This window comes from Myotis brandtii, unplaced genomic scaffold, assembly GCF_000412655.1.
Source record: "Myotis brandtii unplaced genomic scaffold, ASM41265v1 scaffold251, whole genome shotgun sequence".
Classification (NCBI taxonomy): domain Eukaryota; kingdom Metazoa; phylum Chordata; class Mammalia; order Chiroptera; family Vespertilionidae; genus Myotis; species Myotis brandtii.
The window spans coordinates 447,598-469,391 of NW_005359516.1; the positions used below are offsets into that span (position 1 = coordinate 447,598).

General features: G+C 47.2%; 1 protein-coding gene across 1 annotated transcript in view; it reads left to right on the forward strand.

Annotated features, from left to right (window-relative positions):
• The window catches only part of SFXN5 (sideroflexin 5), a 109,907-nt gene that overhangs the window by 34,457 nt on the left and 53,656 nt on the right, over positions 1 to 21,794 (forward strand). Inside the window, exons 5-8 of the mRNA XM_014540919.1 lie at positions 2,260 to 2,270; positions 4,458 to 4,516; positions 6,420 to 6,445; positions 21,251 to 21,304. Of these exons, the coding sequence (XP_014396405.1) occupies positions 2,260 to 2,270; positions 4,458 to 4,516; positions 6,420 to 6,445; positions 21,251 to 21,304 (150 nt within the window). The remainder of the gene's footprint in view (positions 1 to 2,259; positions 2,271 to 4,457; positions 4,517 to 6,419; positions 6,446 to 21,250; positions 21,305 to 21,794) is intronic.

A 21,794-nucleotide genomic window follows, 5' to 3' on the forward strand; every position in this document is an offset into this window, starting at 1 on the left:
TGGTTGGTACACTGGGTACAGAGTTCAGTTGGGAAAGATGAAGAAGTTCTGGAGATGGATGCTGGTGATGGTGTACAATAGTGTGAATGCACCTAACGCCGTAGAGCTGCCACTTTAAAGTGGCTAAAATGGTAAGTTTCACATTATGTATATTTTACCACAATAAGAAAGACTGAAAATAGGCTAAAAGTCCACTCATAGGACACAGTAGAATATACAGTGCATTCATTCAAGGTTTCTATTAGGAAAAATGAGGTGCTCTCTGTGCACTGATGTGGGAAGATCTCCACAATATTTAATTTATTTATTTTCTAATATATATATTAATTTCAGAGAGGAAGGGAGAGGGAGAGAGAATCATTGACCAGCTACCTCCTGCACATCCCCTGCTGGGGATCGAGCCAGCAAACCAGGCATGTACCCTGACCAGGAATCCTGGTTCATAGGTCGATGCTCAACCACTGAGCCACGCCAGCCAGGCCCCACAGTATTTTAGATGCCCCGAGGGCAGAACGGTGTGCACAGGCTTGCTAGCCTTAGAATCAGGGGGATGTGGGGATTAAGAGCGGGGCCTCTGGAACCACACAGCTTGGGTTCAGATCTCAGTGCTTCTGCGGGAAAGTGCTCAGCAAATAGGAAGCATGGACTGACCTATCCTGTGAGACTTACCACGGCCCATATCGGTGCCACTAGCCTACCCAGGCCATGAGTGTGGTGGTGTCACTTCGGGGGAGGGAGGAAGGGACAGGCCTGTGAGCTCTGGGTTCCTGGCCTTGCCTGCTGACAGCCCTGCTGGACTTCCGCCTTTGCCGCTAAGCCAGCACCTGCCTGACTCTCCATCGCTGCTCCTGGGTGGAGGTGAAGGACAGTCCTTGAACCTGAGGGACACGATGTCGCCATGGGTTACCAGTGCTGCTTGGCGGGACTTCGGCGGGAGGAGCATCAGCTGCCGGGCTGCCAGGAGGCTCTGTGCCCTCAGGATGATGTCAGCCGGTTCTCTTCCTCCTCTCATGCCTCGGCCTGGCAGTCACGCTGGCCAGACCAGACGTCATCTCCTCCAGGGCCCTGGAGAGAGGGAGGATGTGAGTCTGGAGGCCAGGAGGCCTGGGTGCCCATGTCCATCCAGCCACCAGGGGCCCGGGGCTGCGTTACTTAGTCTCTGAGATGAGTTACGTTGTCTGAAAAGAACCTACCCACCTCACAGGCATGTTGCAGGCATAAGACAATAGATGTGAAGTTACTTTAAAATTAATTAAGTCATTAAACATGTTGCTCATTTGAATGACCGTCCCTCTGTTTTAGGCATTTATGGAGCATGTCCTATGGGCCAAGCAGTTTAGATATGTGTATCTCATTTAAACCTCTGTGTGAGTCAGGGTAAGCCAAGTGCTGTAACACACAGGCCCCAGAGTTCAGGGGCTTTTCTGTACGGTCCATTTCTCACTCATGTCAGAATCCAGCGCAGCTCAGGGACTTGGCGCATGACATTGTCCAGGGACCCAGCTCCTTCCCCTTCATGGTTTTACTGTCTTCCAGGGCCTCATCGTCCTCCCCTGGATTCTCTGTGGGAGGCTTTGGGGCCAGGCCTGGGAGTGGCAAACATCACAGGCCATCAGCCAGCACCAGGTCACGTGGGTGCCCCCCCCCCCCCCCCCCCCTGGGCAGTGTAGGCTTAGCTGTCTGCCTGAAGGGAAGCTCAAACTGCCCAGGAGCATCCAGCCTCCGCTCCACCTTCACAACAGCCCATTTCACTGATGGAGAAACTGAGACATGAAGGCGATGTAATGAGCCCAGGGCCACGCCTCCAGGAAGTGATTTGAACACAGGGCTGCCTGGTTCTAACACTGGCTCTTTACACTGTCCTCTGATGTTTTAGGCCAGTGTTTTCTGCCCAGGGTCTTCCTCAGAATCATGGGGAATTTTTTTCAAAGAACTGTACGAAGGAATTTTGAGGGTTTTTTTTTAAAATAAAATTTTAATTTTAGAATAGCTTTAGATTTTCTGGGTGGCCAGCACTGTGGGAGATGCCGGACGGTGCTGAAAGGCTCGCACCTAAAATGGCCCTGGGACTTGGGGGTGCACTTCAGGAAGGCAAAGGAGGGTCAGCCTTTTATCTTTTTTTTTTTTTTCATCTCTGCTGGATGCTCTCACCTCCTTTGGCTGACACTGATTCTGCATTTGGTTTTTCTCTCTTCAGTCCCTTCTGTTCCGCAATTATTATTTTTCAAAACTCTACTGCCTCCAATCTTCCTGGAATAGCAGACAATCAAATATGTTTGAAATGTATCTAAAATAAGAGTAATTAGGCTGTGAATTAAGGCTTGAGGACTCTGCTGTGAGTATAATGCATAAGCTTTAATATATCAATTTTATAACTTCTATTTTTGCTACCCAGTAGCCTTCTGCAACTTAATTTATGTTCCAGGCAACAACACTGCCATGTAAAGGAAGCATAAGTGAACTGTTCTGTTACAAAACTAACCACCACTCCTGGCCGCATCTTACCTCTCACCTCCTACCCTTTTTGCTCCATTAAAAGTGCACTGGCCCTTGGTTTGCCACAATGTAAATGTTTATTTACTGGGTTTGCTTGCTTCTAACAGGCCCATTTTTATCACATTTTAACATCTCTTAAATGGGATGAGTCTTTTTATTGATGGTGGTCTTGGCATTATGTCATTGTTTTCTTACTTAGCGGCACATAATAATGTCTTCGGATTAACGATGTCTTAGATTCAATGAAAGGCAGTATTTATATCATTTGAAGGAATTGACAGATTGTTCTGTTTCTCCAGCCTGTGCCTCATGCTGGTGCTGGAGAGAGACAACTTTTCCACTCATTTGAAAGCAACTTTCTTCTCCTTACCACCTTCTTATAATAACAACAATAGGAATAAGAATACCTACAACAGCCAGCAGTTAAAAGGCACTTACTATGTGCCCAGTGCTGCTCCAAGAACTTGGTGTAGATTTTTTCAACAATGTTAGAGGCACAGCTATTATTCCCATTTTACAGAAGAGGAAATTGGGGCTCAGAGGTGGAAGTGGCAAAGCGGGGAATCCCAGCAGTCTGCCTCGCTCTGAAAAAGTCATGTGAGGCTGCCTCTACCGATTCTGGGAGACAGTTGAAGGATCTTCATTAAATCAGGCTTTTTACCTGGCCCTACCAGGAAGCTTTAGAAAAAAGCTGGGAGAATTCTTAAAGTAACCTTACAGCAGCCAGGGTTGAGAATCCTTCGTTTAAATCAGCGGTTCTCAACCTGTGGGTCGCGACCCCTTGGTCTCAAAGTCACATTTCTAACCAAGAGATCTAGCTGCAAAGGGCTTAAGAGGCTCAGGCTGTACTGGTCCCCCCAGGTCTGGCAGCTACTGAGGGTGTGGCGTCAGGGCCCCAGAACAGCAGAGCGAGGGGATCTCACACAGATCATTTAAACCAGTGGTTCTCAACCTTCTGGCCCTTTAAATACAGTTCCTTCTGCTGTGACCCAACCATAAAATTATTTTCAGTGCTACTTCATAACTGTAATGTTGCTACTGTTATGACTGACACCACACCCTCAGAGTAGCTGCCAGACCTGAGGGGACCAGTACAGCCTGAGCCTCTTAAGCCCTTTGCAGCTAGATCTCTTGGTTAGAAATGTGACTTTGAGACCAAGGGGTCGCGACCCACAGGTTGAGAACCGCTGATTTAAACGAAGGGTTCTCAACCCTGGCTGCTGTAAGGTTACTTTAAGAATTCTCCCAGCGTTTTTCTAAAGCTTCCTGGTAGGGCCAGGTAAAAAGCCTGATTTAATGAAGATCCTTCAACTGTCTCCCAGAATGGGTAGAGGCAGCCTCACATGACTTTTTCAGAGCGAGGCAGACTGCTGGGATTCCCCGCTTTGCCACTTCCACCTCTGAGCCCCAATTTCCTCTTCTGTAAAATGGGAATAATAGCTGTGCCTCTAACATTGTTGAAAAAATCTACACCAAGTTCTTGGAGCAGCACTGGGCACATAGTAAGTGCCTTTTAACTGCTGGCTGTTGTAGGTATTCTTATTCCTATTGTTGTTATTATAAGAAGGTGGTAAGGAGAAGAAAGTTGCTTTCAAATGAGTGGAAAAGTTGTCTCTCTCCAGCACCAGCATGAGGCACAGGCTGGAGAAACAGAACAATCTGTCAATTCTACTGTGTGCCAGGCACAGGGGTTCAGGGGGCCCGAGAGGTAGACACAGTCCTGCCCTCCCTGTGTTCAGCTTGGAGCATTAGTCAGAGGATACGTGCTGTTTGGGGTGGTGTGTTAGCTTCCTCTTGCCCCAGTGGTGGGAAAGGACTGCCTGGCGAGAAGGCAGGACACAGCCACTGGCCCTCGGAGTCATCCTGTGGGAGGGGGGGCTCTCCTTTCCCGCCTCCTTCCCTTCCTCTCCCTGTGCCCCCTCCCTCTCCCACTGTCACCTGTGCTCTGTTCCTTGCTCTTGCCAGGCTATTCTACACCCGGACACCAATGAGAAGATCTTCATGCCCTTTAGAATGTCAGGTGAGCCCCGGGACCTCTGCTTCCGCCCAGCCAGGGCCACTTACCGTGTCACAGCTCCAGCACCCGCTAGATGTGCCGGCCTGGGGCGGGGAGGGAGCCTGTGTTATGCACATGGCCGCACTGGCACCTGCATGTTCACATGGACTCAACTGGGTAAGACTCGAGCCAGGCCTCAGAATCACCTATGGAGCTTTTAAAAAATGTGCCTTTTCTAAAAACAAAACAAAACAAGTGCCTTTTCTGCCTGAGCAGCTGGGGTGGAGTGGGGCCTCCGCAGGTTACTCCCAGGTTATTGGCAGCCTCCGGGGTAACACCTGCTGCGGGCGAACCTGCCTCCGAGGAGCCACTTCTCCCACCTGTGCACGCGCTCTCTCCCTCCAGGTCCTGCTCCCCGCTCTGCCCTTCCAGGCAGTTAATCCTCAGGCTAACTCGCTGGTCTCTGAACCTGCCATTAACCTGCCCTTCAGAAAGTCCGCGCTATATGTGCCCCACTGCTCGCACAGCGATGGCAAATTCCATTCTGTGCAGACCAGTGGGCAGGGGCTGGGGGAGTAGCTGGAAGATGCCCGCCTCCTGGGAAGTCCCTGCCCTGTGGCCACTAGAAGGACGGTTCTGTGTGGTGAACCTCACAGTCCAGAAAGACTTGCGCACACACTGGGCTGGCGGGGTCACCCTGCCTGCAGTGCGGAGGGGCCACAGGTCTTGCCTGGAGCTCAGACCCGACTCCTGGTGTACGACCCGAGGTATAGGGTGGGTGGCGCGGCTGCTGGATGCCCCCTTGGGAAGTCCTCAGCGGCTGGAGGAAGGGTCTCTACCAGTGGGTGTTCCTGGTCGGGTAGGTCAGCCAGGGTCCCCACCCCCAGAGAGCCTGACCTCATGGGGGGAGAGAATAAACAGCCACGTGACATCCTTGTGCAAACCGGGGCAATTGGTGCCAGGTGACCCCCTTGCCTTGCTGTGAGGAACTCCAAGGAAGCGAAGGCTGGGAGCACCTTCTAGCCATGGCTGTGGGTGCTCCCCAGTCCCTGCACGAGGCCCTAGCAGGCTCCCACCCTGAGCCTGGTTCCTCTTGTACGTCTCCCATCAAGCTTTGGACCTCTCTCCGGAGAATGCGGGTAGGAGAGCGCTGGCTCATGTGCATGCGCAATGACGCGCCTGAGGATGCAAACCTTTGCTTTACATGTAGCTCAGATAGATAGAGGTTGGCTGCTGTCCAGCTACCAGCTGCCATAGTTAGAGGCTGGGGACAGGCCGCTGGCCGTTGACAGCGGTGGGGATGGTGGAGGCCTTGCCATAGTCCAGGGCCATGAGCAGCGAGGAAACAGCGCCCAGGCCTGGCTGGGCTTCACACCAGCTCTGTGCTGCTGTGTGAGGGTGTCTCGCAGGGCACCAGCGATGGAAAGAGCTCTGGCACTTAGAGGTGCACCTCTCAGGGGGGTAGGGAATGTCTTTTCTAGAAATGGTCTTGATGTCAGGGAGGGAAGGGTGCGTGTGAGAAAGAAGCTGAGGGATAGTCCAGGGCCTTTGAAGACATGGCAGTGTGTGCAGTGAGCGTGGCAGGGGCGTTGCGCCTCAGGAGGGGAATGATGGGAGGAGCCCCCAGTGTGTACCGTGGGGCCCGCCTGCCTTCAGGAATGGGTTGGGGAGGGGAATGAGAACTGTCTGGCTAACGGGGAACAGAGAGAGGGAGGCTGGGGGACACAGGGGTGCCCTCTGCTCTGGGGAGGACTGAGCTGGGAAAAGGTCTGGGGACTAGAGGTGCCTCTCCCCTAAGGGACCTGCACCCCTTCATTGAGGCCACTGTCAAGACCAAGCCCAGAAGTCTCCTCCGATGTCTAAATTGAGAGGTCTGTGGGGCGGAGGGCGGGGTTATGAGGCCTGACTCTTCTCTCTCCTCTCACAGGTTACATTCCTTTTGGGACGCCAATTGTAAGTATTACCTTCAAAGTATTTTTTTCCCCCAAAGAATTTTTAATGTATAACTTTACGTCATTGCTCATAACTATTTGACTGAGTTGTTGATTTAAGCTAAAATCCTGGAAGTGAATAACTGGCTAATACAGCACACATCTCTTTTTTATTCTCTTGGTGGTACTGTCAAACGTCTTTCTGTTAGAAGGTGCACCAGTGTAACACGGAGCACTGTTTGGGCCTTCATCCCTGCACATCTCCCGTCCTGCGAATTATCATTAAGACATGCTCATTTGGTTACAGGGAAGTCCCCCCCAAACCTTGGGAAGTTGGAAAGTAAGGATGATTTCTGAAAACTAAGGTTTAACATTAACTCAGAAAGGATTCAGTCTTCATGTTGTTCAGTTTTAGATTCAGGGTTAAGTTTACTTTAAAAATTTTTTACATTAAAAAATTAATGTAAAAATTAATTTACAGAGAGGCACAGTCATCATAAAGGTAAACACAGCTTGAGAAGTTTTCACAAAGTGAGCTCATCCAAGTAACATCACTTAGATAAAAATTTAGAGCAGCGGGCACCAACCTTTCGGACCTCATGGACCACCAGTGGTCTGCAGACCACCGGTTGGTGACCACTGATTTAGAGCATCCGCAACATCTCAGAAACCTCTCCATCACTACGCCCATACCACAGGAAACCACCTTTCTGACTGTCTTCACTATATTCTCATTTGGCCAGCTATTGAACTTTACGGAAATGGAATCATCAGTATGTACTTTTGGGGGGCCTTTGTTTTCTTTCACTAAAAGTTGTTTGTGAGATGTGTCCATATTGCTATATGTGGTATTAGTTTATTTTTCATTGCTGCATAATATTCCATTGTTATAACAATATTGAAATTTCTTTATTCATCCTACTGTTGGTGAAAATTTGAGTTGTTTCCAATTTGGAGTTCACAACCAAACAGTGCTGCTTTGAATATGATTGTGCAAATCATATATATATTCTCATTTATCTTTAATTACACCTAAAAGGCTAAAGAGATAAGAACTAAATGCAGTGTGTGATCCTAGAATCAGGATTGGGGCACGGGTGTGTGTAAAATGGTATTACAGTCTCATAAAGTTAAACATGCACTTACAATGTGAGCCAACAATCCTAATTTTAGGTATTTACCTCAAGAGAAATGAATACACACGTTCACCCAGAGATCTATATGTGAATGTAGTAGCTTTGTTCGTATTAGCCTAAAACTGGAAACAGACAAGAATGACCAACAAATGTTAAGACCACTGGGTGAAAGCCTGATTGGAAACAGGATATTTACCTAGTCTCAAAGTTTCCTATATATTTCATATATGTTATTCCTTCTGTGTTTAATAGTTGGTAACCTCCTGTAAATAAGAGATTTCCCTACTGCCTCCTTCTTAAAACTATCACTATGGTCTCGTGTATTTTTTGTATCCGGGGGTAACAATTTACTTCTGCCATTATTCATTTTTATATACAAATGGTGCCAAATTTGACCAAAAGGAACTCTTTAAATACGTTTCTCTGTTCATTTGACATGCCTTTTTATTTTTTTATTTATTGTTATCAGTATTACAGATGTCCCCATCCACCGCGCCCCCCCACCCCCTGCCTTCTTATTCTTTGAGTACTTAAATACTTTATGGCACAAAATATGGCTATTCCAGACTCATCTGGTAGTTTCTGTGTCCCAGTCCTGGAATCATCCATTTCTCCAAAGAGCCCTGGTTCCTCTCAGAGGGTAATGGTACTTAGAAACCAAGGTCTGGATTCTGGGTGTGCTCACTGTTACCAGGGTGCCGTTGTTGCTGGGCCATCTGAGCAGACAGGGTTAGGAAGTGCAACTTTTAAAAAATCGTGAGTTTATACTACTACCTCTAATTCCAATCCAGCATCTCAGAGTTCTTCCCTTCCTTCATTCCATAGTTACATCTCCCTACTCCCTGAATGAGAGTCCAACAGCAACATATTCTGATTCTCTTTTCTTTTGTAGGTACATGTAAATAAAAGACTTTCAGAATTGCTATGTCAATACCACTCCCCAAAAATGTATTAAGGAAAGCCCAAGATTTCTTTGAAGTTCTTTATGTCCATTGAATATATCCTACTGAGAGTATATAATCAGAGAACCATGTTTAAAAGTTGTTTGAATTTTTTCTTCTGTTGTGTTTATGCTATTTATTTTGTATACCATTAAGTTTATTCATTTCTATGATTAAGTTTCAGTTGTTTCCCATTCTTACTGATTTTTTTTGGAAATATATAAAATATCAACATGGTTCAAAAGTCAAAGCTATATCAAAACTCATAATAAAAGTTTCATTCCCTTTTCTATCCCTTCTACCTCCTTCCCACCCATCCTCTGGAAGTAAATATTTTATTCTTTCCATTTCTTTTGTAAAAGTAAGTTTTCTCTAGTGTTTTTTTTCTTAATGACATCCTGGAAATCATGGTAAATCAGTGTATAGAGATCTTCCTCATTTTTTTAATAGCTGCATAGCTGTCTACGATGTAGAAGTACCATAATTTATCCAGCTAATTTTCTATATGTGGATGTTTAGGTTATTTCCAATATTTTTCCAGTATGAATAATACGAGAATGGATAATCTTGTGCATATGTTTTTTCTGATATTGACAGTAAATTCCTGGCTTCTATGGAGGACTAATTAAATAGACATTTCTGGCAACAGTGAGCAAGAAAAAAAGAGAGAAGGTGCAAATAAGCAATATTAGGAGTAAAAAGTACAATAACTATAGATACAATAGAAGTTTAAAAGACCAGAATGCATTGAACAATCTGGAGCAATAAATTGGAAGATTTAGAAGAAATGGACACATTTCTAGGAAAGCTTAGCTTACCAACAGCTACCTAGCAGGTATAGTAAATGTCACAATTACTTAGGCATTTCGTGTGTGTGTGTGTGTGTGTGTGTGTGTGTGTGTGTGTGTGTGTGTGTTTTCTTTGTTTGGCTAAAGTACTTCTGAGTAATATTCACTGTGTGTGGGCAATACACTTTGCGAATCCCTGCATATCTGGAAATGTCTTTTCCCCCTCTTAAACATGAACAATAGTTGGCCTGATTATCTTCTTTTTGTAGGTAAACATTTCCCCTCCCCTGGGGATCCTTTGGTTTTTTTTCTCTTTATCTTTGGAGTCCAGAAATAGCCTCAGGATTAAAAAGTTTTTTCTTTGTATATTTTATAAAATTATACAAGTAATACATGAATATGTTCTTGGAATTCAAAATTACCACCAAGAATTTTTTAAGACTATTTTAAAAGTTATGCAAGTAATACATGAATATGTTCTCTCAGCTCAGAATTCAAACAATACAAAAAGAACTAGAAGTTCCTCTGACAACCCTCAACCCCAAATCTGCTCTTAGAAGTAAACTCTCTTAGAAGTTGGTCATGGACTTTTGGGCTTTTTTCCTATGTATTTGCATACTAGTGGCCTGGTGCACGAAATTCGTGCATGGGGGTGGGGAGTGTCCCTGAGCCCAGCCTGCACCCTCTCCAATCTGGGACCCCTCGGGGGATATCCAACATCCCTCTCACAATCCAGGACTGCTGGCTCCTAACTGCTCACCTGCCTGCCTGATCACCCCTAACCACTCTGCCTGCCAGCCTGCTTGCCCCCCCCTGCCCCCCCTGACGGTCTGATCACCCCCAACTGCCCTCCCCTCCTGGCCTGATCACCCCTAACAGCCTCTGCCTCGGCCCCATCACCATGGCTTTGTCCAGAAGGACATCCGAAAGGTCTCCTGGAAAGTCTCCTGGTCTAATTAGTATATTACCCTTTTATTAGTATAGATATATGAATCATCATTTAAACTATTATTTTTGTTTTGCATTTTTTCTATTAAAATATAACAATATTCTCATTTATCTACAATTAGCTGATTACATGTAGCTGTTTACTTACTTGAAGGTCTGCTTCATTCATTCATTTATTCATTCATTCATTTGTTTTTTTCCAGCTGAGTAGTATTCTCTCCTCTAGTGATAGATTTAAGTTGTTTCTTATTATTTGCTAATTAGAAATAACAGTGCTGGGAAAAATCCTTGTAAAGCTGTTTTTGCATAAGTATGATGATTTCTCAAGGGCATTCTAGAAAGTGAATTTTCAGTGTAAATGGCTGTGTGTGCACATTTGAATTTTTGATAACTATTGCCAAATTTCCCTTCAGAGAGGTTAGATTTCATCAAACCTTTGTAACATAGGTATTCATATATTTAGTGTCTTCTTTCTTCCTTTCTTTCTTTCTTTCTTTCTTCTTCCTTCCTTCCTTCTTTCTTCTTTCTTTCTTTCTTCTTCCTTCCTTCCTTCTTTCTTCTTTCTTTCTTTCTTCTTCCTTCCTTCCTTCTTTCTTCTTTCTTTCTTTCTTCTTCCTTCCTTCCTTCTTTCTTCTTTCTTTCTTTCTTCTTCCTTCCTTCCTTCTTTCTTCTTTCTTTCTTTCTTCTTCCTTCCTTCCTTCTTTCTTCTTTCTTTCTTTCTTCTTCCTTCCTTCCTTCTTTCTTCTTTCTTTCTTTCTTCTTCCTTCCTTCCTTCTTTCTTCTTTCTTTCTTTCTTCTTCCTTCCTTCCTTCTTTCTTCTTTCTTTCTTTCTTCTTCCTTCCTTCCTTCTTTCTTCTTTCTTTCTTTCTTCTTCCTTCCTTCCTTCTTTCTTCTTTCTTTCTTTCTTCTTCCTTCCTTCCTTCTTTCTTCTTTCTTTCTTTCTTCTTCCTTCCTTCCTTCTTTCTTTTTTTTGCCAGTCTGATGGGAGAAAGGTATCATCTCATTATGGTTTTAATTGTTTTATTTCCCTGAACACCAAAAAAGGATTCTGCTTCTTTTCAATATTTATTGCCATTTCTATTTCATTTTCTCTGAATTTCCTGTTCACATCCTTTGTCCATTCTTCCACTGGCTGTATTTTCCTAATTATTTGTAAAAGTTATTTTTATATTTTTGATATTAATCCCTATATATTGCGAATCTCTTCTCCCAGCTCTTTCCCCTTTACTGTCTGGTGTCTTTGTTGTAGAAAGTTTTGAATGTTGATGTTTTTAATGTTTTTTTTTTCTGTGGCTTGATTTCAAGTCTTGTCTGTACTTCTCACCTCCATCTCCTTTATTACAATAATTGGGTTGGTGAGACTTGTGCCTAGGAATTAGCTCTTGGATGCATTTATCAAATCTTCTGTTTTTGTTTTATAATTTATTCATTTTTGTTTTTATAATATTCTTTTGATCTCTTATTTTGTGGTAGGATTCTTTTTCTTTACTTTTCCCTTGATTGCTTAATTTATTTATTCTCATTCTTCCTTCTAATAAAAAATGCTTAGGGCTGTGAATTTTCTTCTGAGTACATCTAACACCTGACTATATCTAATATATTTTTTATATAGTGATCTATGTTTTAATTTCTAAATAAGTTTGAAATTATAGTTTTGAATTCTCTTTAATCAGAGTATTCAATCTTTTAGCTTTAATTAGAAGAACACATTTCAAATAAGTGGGTTTTTAAAAAGGTATTCTTCTGTTATTATTTTCTAGTTTATCTTATTTTCAGAAACAGTGATCTCTACAGTTCTGCCATCTGAAATGTATTGTTTTTTTTGCAGCATAGTATCTAATCTAATAATAGACAAACAGGGTAATTGACTGTACCTTCGCTATACCTCCCATTGGCTAATCAGCAAGATATGCAAATTAACCGCCAACAAAGATGGTGGTTAATTTGCATACATAGCTCCGGCCTGAGCAGTGAAGGTGCTGAAGGCGGCTCCAGCTGGAGCGAAGGCCTGGGTGCCAGGTGCTGGAAGAAAACTGGTGCCGGCAGCCAGGGGAAGGTTTTGTTTTGTTTTTTGAAGCATAGTATATGATTATATCAGTTAGGGTCAGGACCATCTCCATATAAAAAAGTTTGTATCAGTTAGGGTCAGGACCATCTCCATATAAAAAAGTTCAAAATAACAGTGGCTTAAACAATTTAATTTATTTTTCTCTCATGTCAGAGAAGTTCGGAGGTAGGTAGATCTCCACAATGCTGTCCGGAACCCAGGCTCCCACTTTTCTATACCATTCTCAGTGCTGTCTTCTATCATCAAAATTACCTCATAGTCCAACGTGGCTGTTGGTGTTCCAGCCATCACATCCACAGTATAGGGAGGAGAAAGAAGGAGGAGTGAAAGGACATACCTCCCAACTGGGTCAGTTCCCTTTAAGGAATCTTCTTTGAAGACCCACACAGCAGTTCTGTCTATATTTCATGTAGAATTTGGCTGGATATCTAGTCAATCCCCAATTATAGGGATTCTGTTAGTGAGAAAGAAGGAGAACATGCTTGCTTAAGAGGTGGGCAAAAAAGAGCCTGCATTAATAATTGTTTATAAATATTTCGTTAACACTTGAAAAACATACATCATTTGGCAGTATCATCTCTGCCAAACCAGAGGAGTTGAATTTGGGGCTCATTTCCTCAGAAGAGGCCAACTGGGTCCTGACAGAATTAATGGCTGCCGTCATCTGGGATGAACCAGCTAACACGAGGGATGCCAGCGTGTCTCTAGCTCACAAGGTGTTGTGGAGGACGGCCCATACTTTCCCACTCTCTCCTCTTCCTGCCCAAGGAGGGTCAGTCATTTCAGGGTCCCTGCAGCCCCGTCGGCATCCTGGGAACTCGGGTGCTACTGGTCCACTGCCAGGCTGCCAGGGCTTCACTGCTGAAGTAGCTGCTGTGAATGTCCTGTGGGCGCCGTACCCGCCCAGCCCGGAGCGAACAGCCTGTGCCCGGCATGTGCCCTGGCCCCCGAGGCCCTGAATGAACACTTGGTTGAGGTGAACGAGCAGCATGACCTGGGCCTCAGTGGCAGCCGGAGCCAAAGGACAGTGCTCCCCGGGCCCCACTTCTTAGCCCTCCGTGTTCATACTCAGGGTTAGAACAGCTGGCCGGGGGCCAGGTCCTGGGAGGAGCCATTGGACCTGGGGAACCCGTAGGCTTCCATCTGGGTACTTTGACGTGGACAAGCCACAAGCCGCGTGAGGACTCATTGGTCCCACTCCCTCCCCGGGCCACTGCCTTCCCTGCGCGGAGGGAGCACGCTGGCTGTCCCAGCACTTCCCTCCCAGGCCTGGCTCCCACCAGCCAAGCCCGCTCCCCCGAGGCCCCACTGAACATCTCAGCAAATGCCGGGCCTGAACAGGAGTGAAGGTTCCAGTCCACACCTTAGGGAAGCCCCTGGAATGGCAGAGTGGGTAAGAAATACAGGCATGCAGAAGCCACTGAATGCTCACCAAAATAGAAAGGGGGGTGCCGGCGAAGACACTGAGAGCTGAAGGGAAGGGGTCAATAACGTTGGCGGGTACCTTGGCTGAGAAGCTTCTGGAAGCAACACCTGAGCTGCCTCCAGCCAGGTGAGCATTCCTGGCCGACCTGCACCCCACCCCGCCTGAGAGGAGCCCGCCCCCACCTGCTCACTCCCCAGAGCGCAGGGGAAACGAGCTGGTTTTCTCCCAGAGGCCGGTGCCAGTTTAGTCAGCAGATTTCACAGATCCACTGGCACCCATGTAGTGTCTTATTTTAAGCTTAACATTTGAAGATGGAACTTCTCCCCCTTGGGTGTGTGGCGACGAGATCCCGATTTATACATCAGCAGGGCGGCTGGTCCCGCGGCCAGTGCAGCGCAGCGCAGGCTCCCTGCTCCAGGCCTTTGGCAGCAGAACCCACCACCAGTAGCTGCTGCCGACCACTGGCCGCTCCCCCCCAGGCTCCGCTGAGAGGCTGCAGTGCCGCCACTTCCATGCACGTGTGGCTGCGTGGCTGCGGAAGGCAGGCCAGTGATCCGGCAGCACCTGCCTTCCCCACCTGCCAGCCTGTGCCCTCAGCCATGGCCACCAGAGCGGCTCCGCTGCGGGAACTGCGTGTCTCTCATGGGCCTGAGTTTCTCCTAGGTCCGGACCTAGTCGTCCGTGCCCCCCCCCCTTTGCTCCCCATGCTCCCGCTGCCTTTCTCTCCCCTTCCCCCATTTTTCCAGAATCTCAGAACTCAAGGCCCCAACCCCCATGCCCAGCTGGGGACTGAGGAGGGCAGACTGTGCACTTCCAGTCCGTGAGTCCAGTGGCCTTGGGTTACATCCAAACCAGAGTTCTGTCCTGGGATGTTCAGAGCTTGGACTCCGGACGCTGAGCCCTCTCCTTTTCCACAGCAGGTGATCAGGGGACTTTGCAGTCCTCTCTCTCAGGGGCTGGTGTGGGTCACTTCATCTGGAGGGGGCGGGGAGAGGGGTGGACCACAAAGGTTCATTTACATGAGGATTTGACTGTGTCCCGGGGCCTTTCTGACATCTTCCAACCTTCCTCGTACCCGGCTTTTTCACACACTTAAATCCCAGCCCCAATGTGTTCCTATTGTAAACGGCACCAGCCATTTTGGCCCTGTGTATATCCTACAAGAAGTGTCGCTTGGTTACGCTGGATTTGATCAGTCAGAGGCAAACACTCATTTGACAAAAGATATTATCTTTCCCTGGTTGGGACCCTTTAAATAGCAGCACCCTTAATGCACTGGAGTGTTACTTTTCAGATCATTAGTCACATAGATCAGAAGATGGAGACAGAGGAGAAGGAAAGAGCAGGCACACTGTTGAGTAGCGGGGCTCCTGGTGGGTCTTTGAAAAATGCAGAGGAACATCTGGAATGGAGTGTGTCTGTGTGGGGGAAGGGGGTACGCTGCTTTCCCAGCGAGGACCCCCAGGTATGTGGGATGTGAGCGTCACACGGTCTCCCCCTTCTGAAGCTTCTGGAAGCTCTCGAGAGTGGCACACTTTAACAGGTACCACTGAGGCGAATGCTGCAAAGAAAGTAGGCAGGGTGCCGGGGGGATGTAGGACAGGGGGTCTGACCTCAGCTTGAGGGTCAGGGAAGGCTTTCTGGAGTAGGTGGCAACTGAGCTGGAAGCTGGAGGGTGAGGAGTGATTAGCCAAGCAGAGTCGGGGTGGAGGGTGAGGACAGTTATTTTGCCATTACCTTGCTTGGCAAGATAGTTCTGTGCCCCACAGCCTTCCCCTGACTTAAGTTTCACCACCCCGTTGTTTTGACACACACCCTGTTTTCTCTCTGGATTTTCTACACTTTTATTTTAAAAATCTTATTTTTCCTATATTTGAGTTAGTTTTGTATGGACAGTGGCCAAGGGGTGGAGGGTTGCTCCTGTCTCCCACTGTGGGTCCCAACATCACGGTTTACAGTGGTCTTGGTCTGCTGCCCCTTGTTCAACTATTCTTGTCCCCCTTTTGCCAAGCAGATTGGGATATTTGGTGGCGCCTTTCTCCCAGACGGAGACCTCATCTCTCCGCAGAGGTTAGAGCACTCGGAAGGAAGAGGGCTGAAGGGCAGTGGTTCTCAACCTTCTGGCCCTTTAAATACAGTTCCTCATGTTGTGACCCAACCATAAAATTATTTCCGTTGCTACTTCATAACTGTAATGTTGCTACTGTTATGAATCGTCATGTAAATATCTGATCTGCAGGATGGTCTTAGGCAACCCCTGTGAAAGGATCGTTCGACCGCCAAAGGGGCCGCGACCCACAGGTTGAGAACCGCTGGCTGAAGGGAAGGTGTGGTTTTTCTTGTGAGCCAGCTCCCAGGTGGGTGCCGTTGATTGGCCCCATCCCAACTCTGTCCTGAGACAAACTGTCTTTCATCGCTTCCAGGGTGGCCCCAGCCTTGGGCTAATGGTCACCAGGTGGAGTGGATGGATAAGCGAGGCTACTCAGAAACCAGCATCACGAGTGAAGACATAATTCAAGGTGCATTAATGACACAGAACATTAAAACCATAAAGGACAGCACATTCACTCTTCCTATGTGGTCATCTCTGTATTAACGAGATTTTGCTACAATAGTGCCACGTAACACACAGCCGCAGAACGTTAGTGGCAGTCATACACATTTGTTGTTAGGGATCTGGGGTTTGGCTGGTCTAGACTGGGCTTGACTGAGGCAGTTCTGCTAACCACAGTCCTGGGATCGGCTGGGGATCAGTGACCCAGGCTGGACTCTGCTCCTCATGTTGCATCCTCCTTGGACCGGGCACCAGTCAGGGCCTGTCTCCTCGCAGCAGCGTTAGAAGCACCAGAGGGCGACTGAAGCACACGAGGCTTCTGGGGCCTGGCTTAGAACTGGCACACTGCCACCTCCTCCCACACGCCATTGGCCAGAGCCAGTCACGTGACTAAGCCACACCAAGAGCAGGGAAATACATCCCTCTCATGGCCAGGGTATAGATACAGGGAAGCGTGAAGACTCAGAACCAAACTCGGTCTGCATCCTCTCTCCAAAGGCTCCCCCCCCCCAGCCCCCATGCAATTCAAACTTTAATAAAAGGGGCAAGGAAGAGATGGCTGGTGGTTGTCGTTGTCACGATCCATCATCCATCTTTTTCTGGCCAATAGCTGTTTAATGTTCTTAATCAGTTGGCAATGTTTCCAGCATGTCATTCGGGCCCATCTTTGTGCTGAGTGCTTGGGGGGGACATCAGGGAGAAAAGCCCTTATTCTACCCTCAGGAGCTCCTGATCCGTTGAGGGATAAGGCTGGTGTCCAAAGATAAGATGGGGCAAGATGACGCTCAATTGTGTCAAGCAGACTGGAGTTCAGAGAAAAGAGAGACCGGCAAAGACGGGAAAAGAATGAGACAGGAGGAGAGGAATCATACTAACCTGGTGGTAAGCACTGGCTGAATGACAGACACTGTGCCGAATGCTTCCCACGCCTGCTCCCATGACATCCAGAGAGGAGCCGTGATCACCACGTAATCGGTGAAAAATAGCGGAGGCACAAAGAACTCAAGTAACTTGCATGTGGTCGCCCTTCTGATAAATACGGATTTGAGTCCAGCTCTTCCCGCAGCCAGAGCCTGAGAGTTCATCACTAGGGCCCATGGCCAGCCGTCCAAGGGGAAGGGGGTGGCAGAAATAGACAACTGTGCATAGGGGGCAGCTTCCAGGGGGTGGGCGCTGTGGAGGAGACCCCAGCCATGTTATGAACTATAAATGGGAGCAAAGATAGGATGTGCGATTTGGCCAAGGTCCTGCGGCAAGATAGGGTGGAGGCTGGGCTGGAAATTCTGGCTGTTGGCTCTCCTTCCACTTTCCCTGGTACCAGCCGCATTCTGGGCTCTCTCCACCCATCTGCGCGGCCACGCCTGAAGCGGTTCCCTCTTGGAAGAGGTGCCATCCACTGGCATTGAAGCCGGGTGGACTGGCTCCCTCTCTCCATCCATCTCTTTCCTCCTTTCCCCTGCCATGTTCTGGAAAGGGCAGCGTGAGGGAATGTGGGCAGGTTGCACCAGAGATATACATCTGAGAGCTGAAGGAACATTTATTTTTAATTTAGACTTAAAAAGAAAAAGGAAGTTATAAAATATCTGCTCTTGCTCCTGGGATTGTGCAGATGGTGCTGTGTGTTGCCTAATAGGGAATGGGGCTGGCACTGCGTGCTCCTGGCCCCACCAGCCTGACTGCAGGGCCTGGAGGGTGGGGTCCCTATTCCCTTCGCCTGGGCTCAAACGGCCCCCTTCGGCTGCCGGGCTGGCCAAATGCAGCATGGTGCTCCGCTGCCTTCTAACCTCACCCTTCCTGGACTCCAGTCAGCTGACTTCCCAAACCTCCTCCTTAAATGAGGTCAGTCTCAGCTGTTCCGCTACCCTGAGCTCACACACGCACACCTCAGCGCCACCTTACCGCCTCCTCCGGAGAGAGCCGGAGCACACCTACCTCTCCCTGCCTGAACCCCTGTGTGGACACATTAGAATTTATCAGATTTACAGACACAATTAAGTATCCGATTAAACCACCTTGTCCCTTTCCTGCCCAGGTGTGGTAAAGACTTTCTCATGCACTTTGCTGTTGGTTTTTGGTTTGTTGTTGTTAGGGAGGCTGCATTCCTTTCCTCAGGGGGCAGCAGGGAATGTGGGGCACAGAAGATGCTCAAAAACGGGCATGGAGTCTGCTTCTTCCTTTGTGTGCAAGGGGATGAGCTGGAGAAGGAGCCCCTCAAATCAGAGAGGTGGGGTTCCCAGGCTAGGAATCAGGAGACCTGCCTCTTTAAAAAAAAATCAATTAAAAAAAAAAATATATATATATTTAATTGATTTTTTTTTTTACAGAGAGGAAGGGAGAGGGATAGAGAGTTAGAAACATCGATGAGAGAGAAACAACATCGATCAGCTGCCTCCTGCACACCCTGAACTGATGATGTGCCCGCAACCAAGGTACATGCTCTTGACCAAAATCGAACCTGGGACCCTTCAGTCCGCAGGCTGACGCTCTATCCACTGAGCCAACCCGGTTAGGGCAAGACCTGCCTCTTTTTCTAGGAGCTACGAAGCCTTGGGCAGGTCACCAAATGTCTCTCAACCTCAGTTATCCCATTTTCAAAATGCAGAAAGTAATTTCTATTTTTTTCTGAGCCCCAGAGTTATAATAAGGACCATGGTAAGTGACATAAGGGGAAATGCTTAGCAAAACCCATCCATCTCCTTCAGAAAGCATAAGGAGTCAGAGGTGCATGGACGTCAGGCTCGTGTGAGGGTAGGAGGTGGGCCAGCAAGGTGAAAACCCGGCTGGTTACAGCCGTGTGCGTGTGTGTAGTACATAGCCTGGGTACCGGTTTAGTTTAGGGCTGTGGTTTGCTCTGGAAAAGACTTGATATCAGATTTTAAAAAGACATGGCACAAGATAAACAAATGAAGATGAAAATGAGACAAAAGGAAATTTAGGGAAGGGAAGATGAAGTCAGGAGTGAAGTTTGGACAGAACATATGTGCCATGAGGATGTGTACACTGGGCAGAGGTGGGCCCTGGAGATCTGGCCTGACCTCGACAGTCAGGGCAAAGGGAACCACAGTTAAAAATGCCCAGTGTCTGCAAGGCCGATGCAAACCAGATGCTCACCAGTACGGTTTCTGAACCCAGGGGAGAGGGCTCATAAGGGGACCCTCTGATGTAACGAGCTGCGAGGGTCCTGGGCAACAGCTGTCTGGTACCAACAGTGAGTCCCATGGGGCTGCATCATACCCTCTCCTGGTGGCCAAGCACAGTTCAGGGGGTGCAATGGGGATTGAGGGAAAGAAGGCAATGACGTTCATAACACACCCACGTAATATAAACCAGCAGATTACGGGGAATGATATCCTCTGAACAGGGAAGAACTACTTACACACACACACATTTGCTGGCTCATGCTATCTGTTCCCAGCTTCATGCCTTTCTAGGCTCAGCTTCCTCACTATGGTCTGGCTCCTGACTGGGGTCCAACTAGAAGGAGGTCCTGTGTTCCCCATGATACTTCTCAATTGGGCTGGGGTGGGACTATCTCTATGGACTTTATGTGTATTATTTGGAAAATGAGAATAGAATTTAAACCAAGATAGGACCCCCAAGGTCAACCCCTTCACTCTATAGGTAAGAAAGATGGAACCCCAAAGGGGACTGTTTATGCCGGAGATCACACAGGGATGGAACTGGGGTGAGAACCCAGGTCTCCTGATTCCCACTCCAGTACCCACAGCTGTCATGGCAAAGAGAAATGGAGTTACCATCTCATTTGGGGGAGAAAAATATCATAATTCCTCACTGGAGCTATGGAATGCCTTTACATTGTATAATTTTATTCAAACTGATATGGGCCAATAAATATAAATGTATGTGCATATTCACTGTTTTAAAAACATTTTAATCTTTAAAACATGATTTACTAATGTTGCTGAGGATGTCTAGAATTTGATTTACTGCATAGGATTGAGTGTTTATACTTGTTCCTTACAGAAATTCTTGCCAAAGAGCCATTTTATCTACAGGAATAATAAATAAGTCAATATGTGGATGGTTGTGCACATTTTTTCCCATATGCAGCAGAACTGGGTAGGTGTTATTTTGCACACAAGCACCCAAAAGGTAAACTACAGAGACATGTGGATCCCTGAAGTCCAAGGTTTGGCCAGTGTTAAAATCAGACAATTAATCTTGACTTAAAGCAAAACAAAACCAAAAAAAAACCAAAGTCAGGGAGTCTAGGTCTTCAGTGATATTTGGGCTTTGGGAATAATGGATCCACACATATGTAGCCATGCTTAGCTCTATGGCTCATTCATTCATTCACTCATTCAACAAATATTTATTAGACATCCATGTTTCGTTCAATAGCTTAAACATGGTGTAGGTTTTGCTTCATGAGGGCCCAGTGATAACATATAAATTCCACCAGCTTGTACTTATAAAGCACGTAAGGCCTTTGAAATGAGTTCTATTGAATCCTCACAAAATCCTGCTGGGTGGCTGGAGTGTGGAGGAGCCGGGTACGCTGGGCAGAAGTGATGGTGTTTAGTTTGCTTGTTTGTTTTATTGTTCCCCTGCCCACCCATTATGAACAGAATGCCTGTCAACTGTTAAAAAGAATGCAGAAATATTCAAGAAGAATGTGAGGAAGTCCTGTGTAACCAGATCTACATGCTGTGCTACAGCTTTTTCTTCATGCTTAGAGATATGTATGTGTGTTTGTGTATATGGTTTTATATAAGATGTTTTTCTTTAAAAAAAAATGGGACTGTGCTGTAATACGGTGCTACAGCTTGGGTTTTTTCATCATGCACAGTCTTGCTACGGGCAGCAGGTTGTATGAACACATCGTCCATATCAGTCTGTGCAGATTCAGCTTGCTCTTATTCGTGGCTGTTTAATTTTTCTTTGCAAAAGTGTAGGGTGTTTCTTTTGCCTTTTTCAGCCTTTCCTCTCTCTCTCTTTCTCTCAGGTGGTCGGCCTTCTTTTGCCCAACCAGACACTGGCATCCACGGTCTTCTGGCAGGTAAGAGCCTCCTGGCAAACAGTCTCCTGAGGGAGGGTCCAACAGGTACCGGTTAGAACTCCTGGCCTTGGCATCTCCTCTCCCATCCATGCCCCTTGGGGAAATCACCCCATTTCGTACCTCTCCCCAACCCAGAAGCTACTGGGAGAAGCCCAGGTCTTCTTTCTCCTTTGCGAGAAGGGGATGAGGGCTGGGCTGGTGCCCTCAGCTGGATGGCTGGTTGGTGGCCACCAACTCTGTCCCTCGGTTGCTGGTCCCATGGCCAGTGACCTCGAGGCCCACAGCCTCTTTGACATCAGCCTCACCCAAATCTGTGGGGAAGGTAAATGCACCCCAACCCCAAGGTAGTGAGCTGGGTGACAAGGCATCACAGACCCTGGTCTCTGCTCTTGAAGAGAGTCTGGGTGTGGCTCTCTGACAGTAGTTGAAGGTGTGTGTGTGTGTGTGCGTGTGTGTGCGTGTGTGTGTGTGTGTGTGTGTGTGTGTGTGT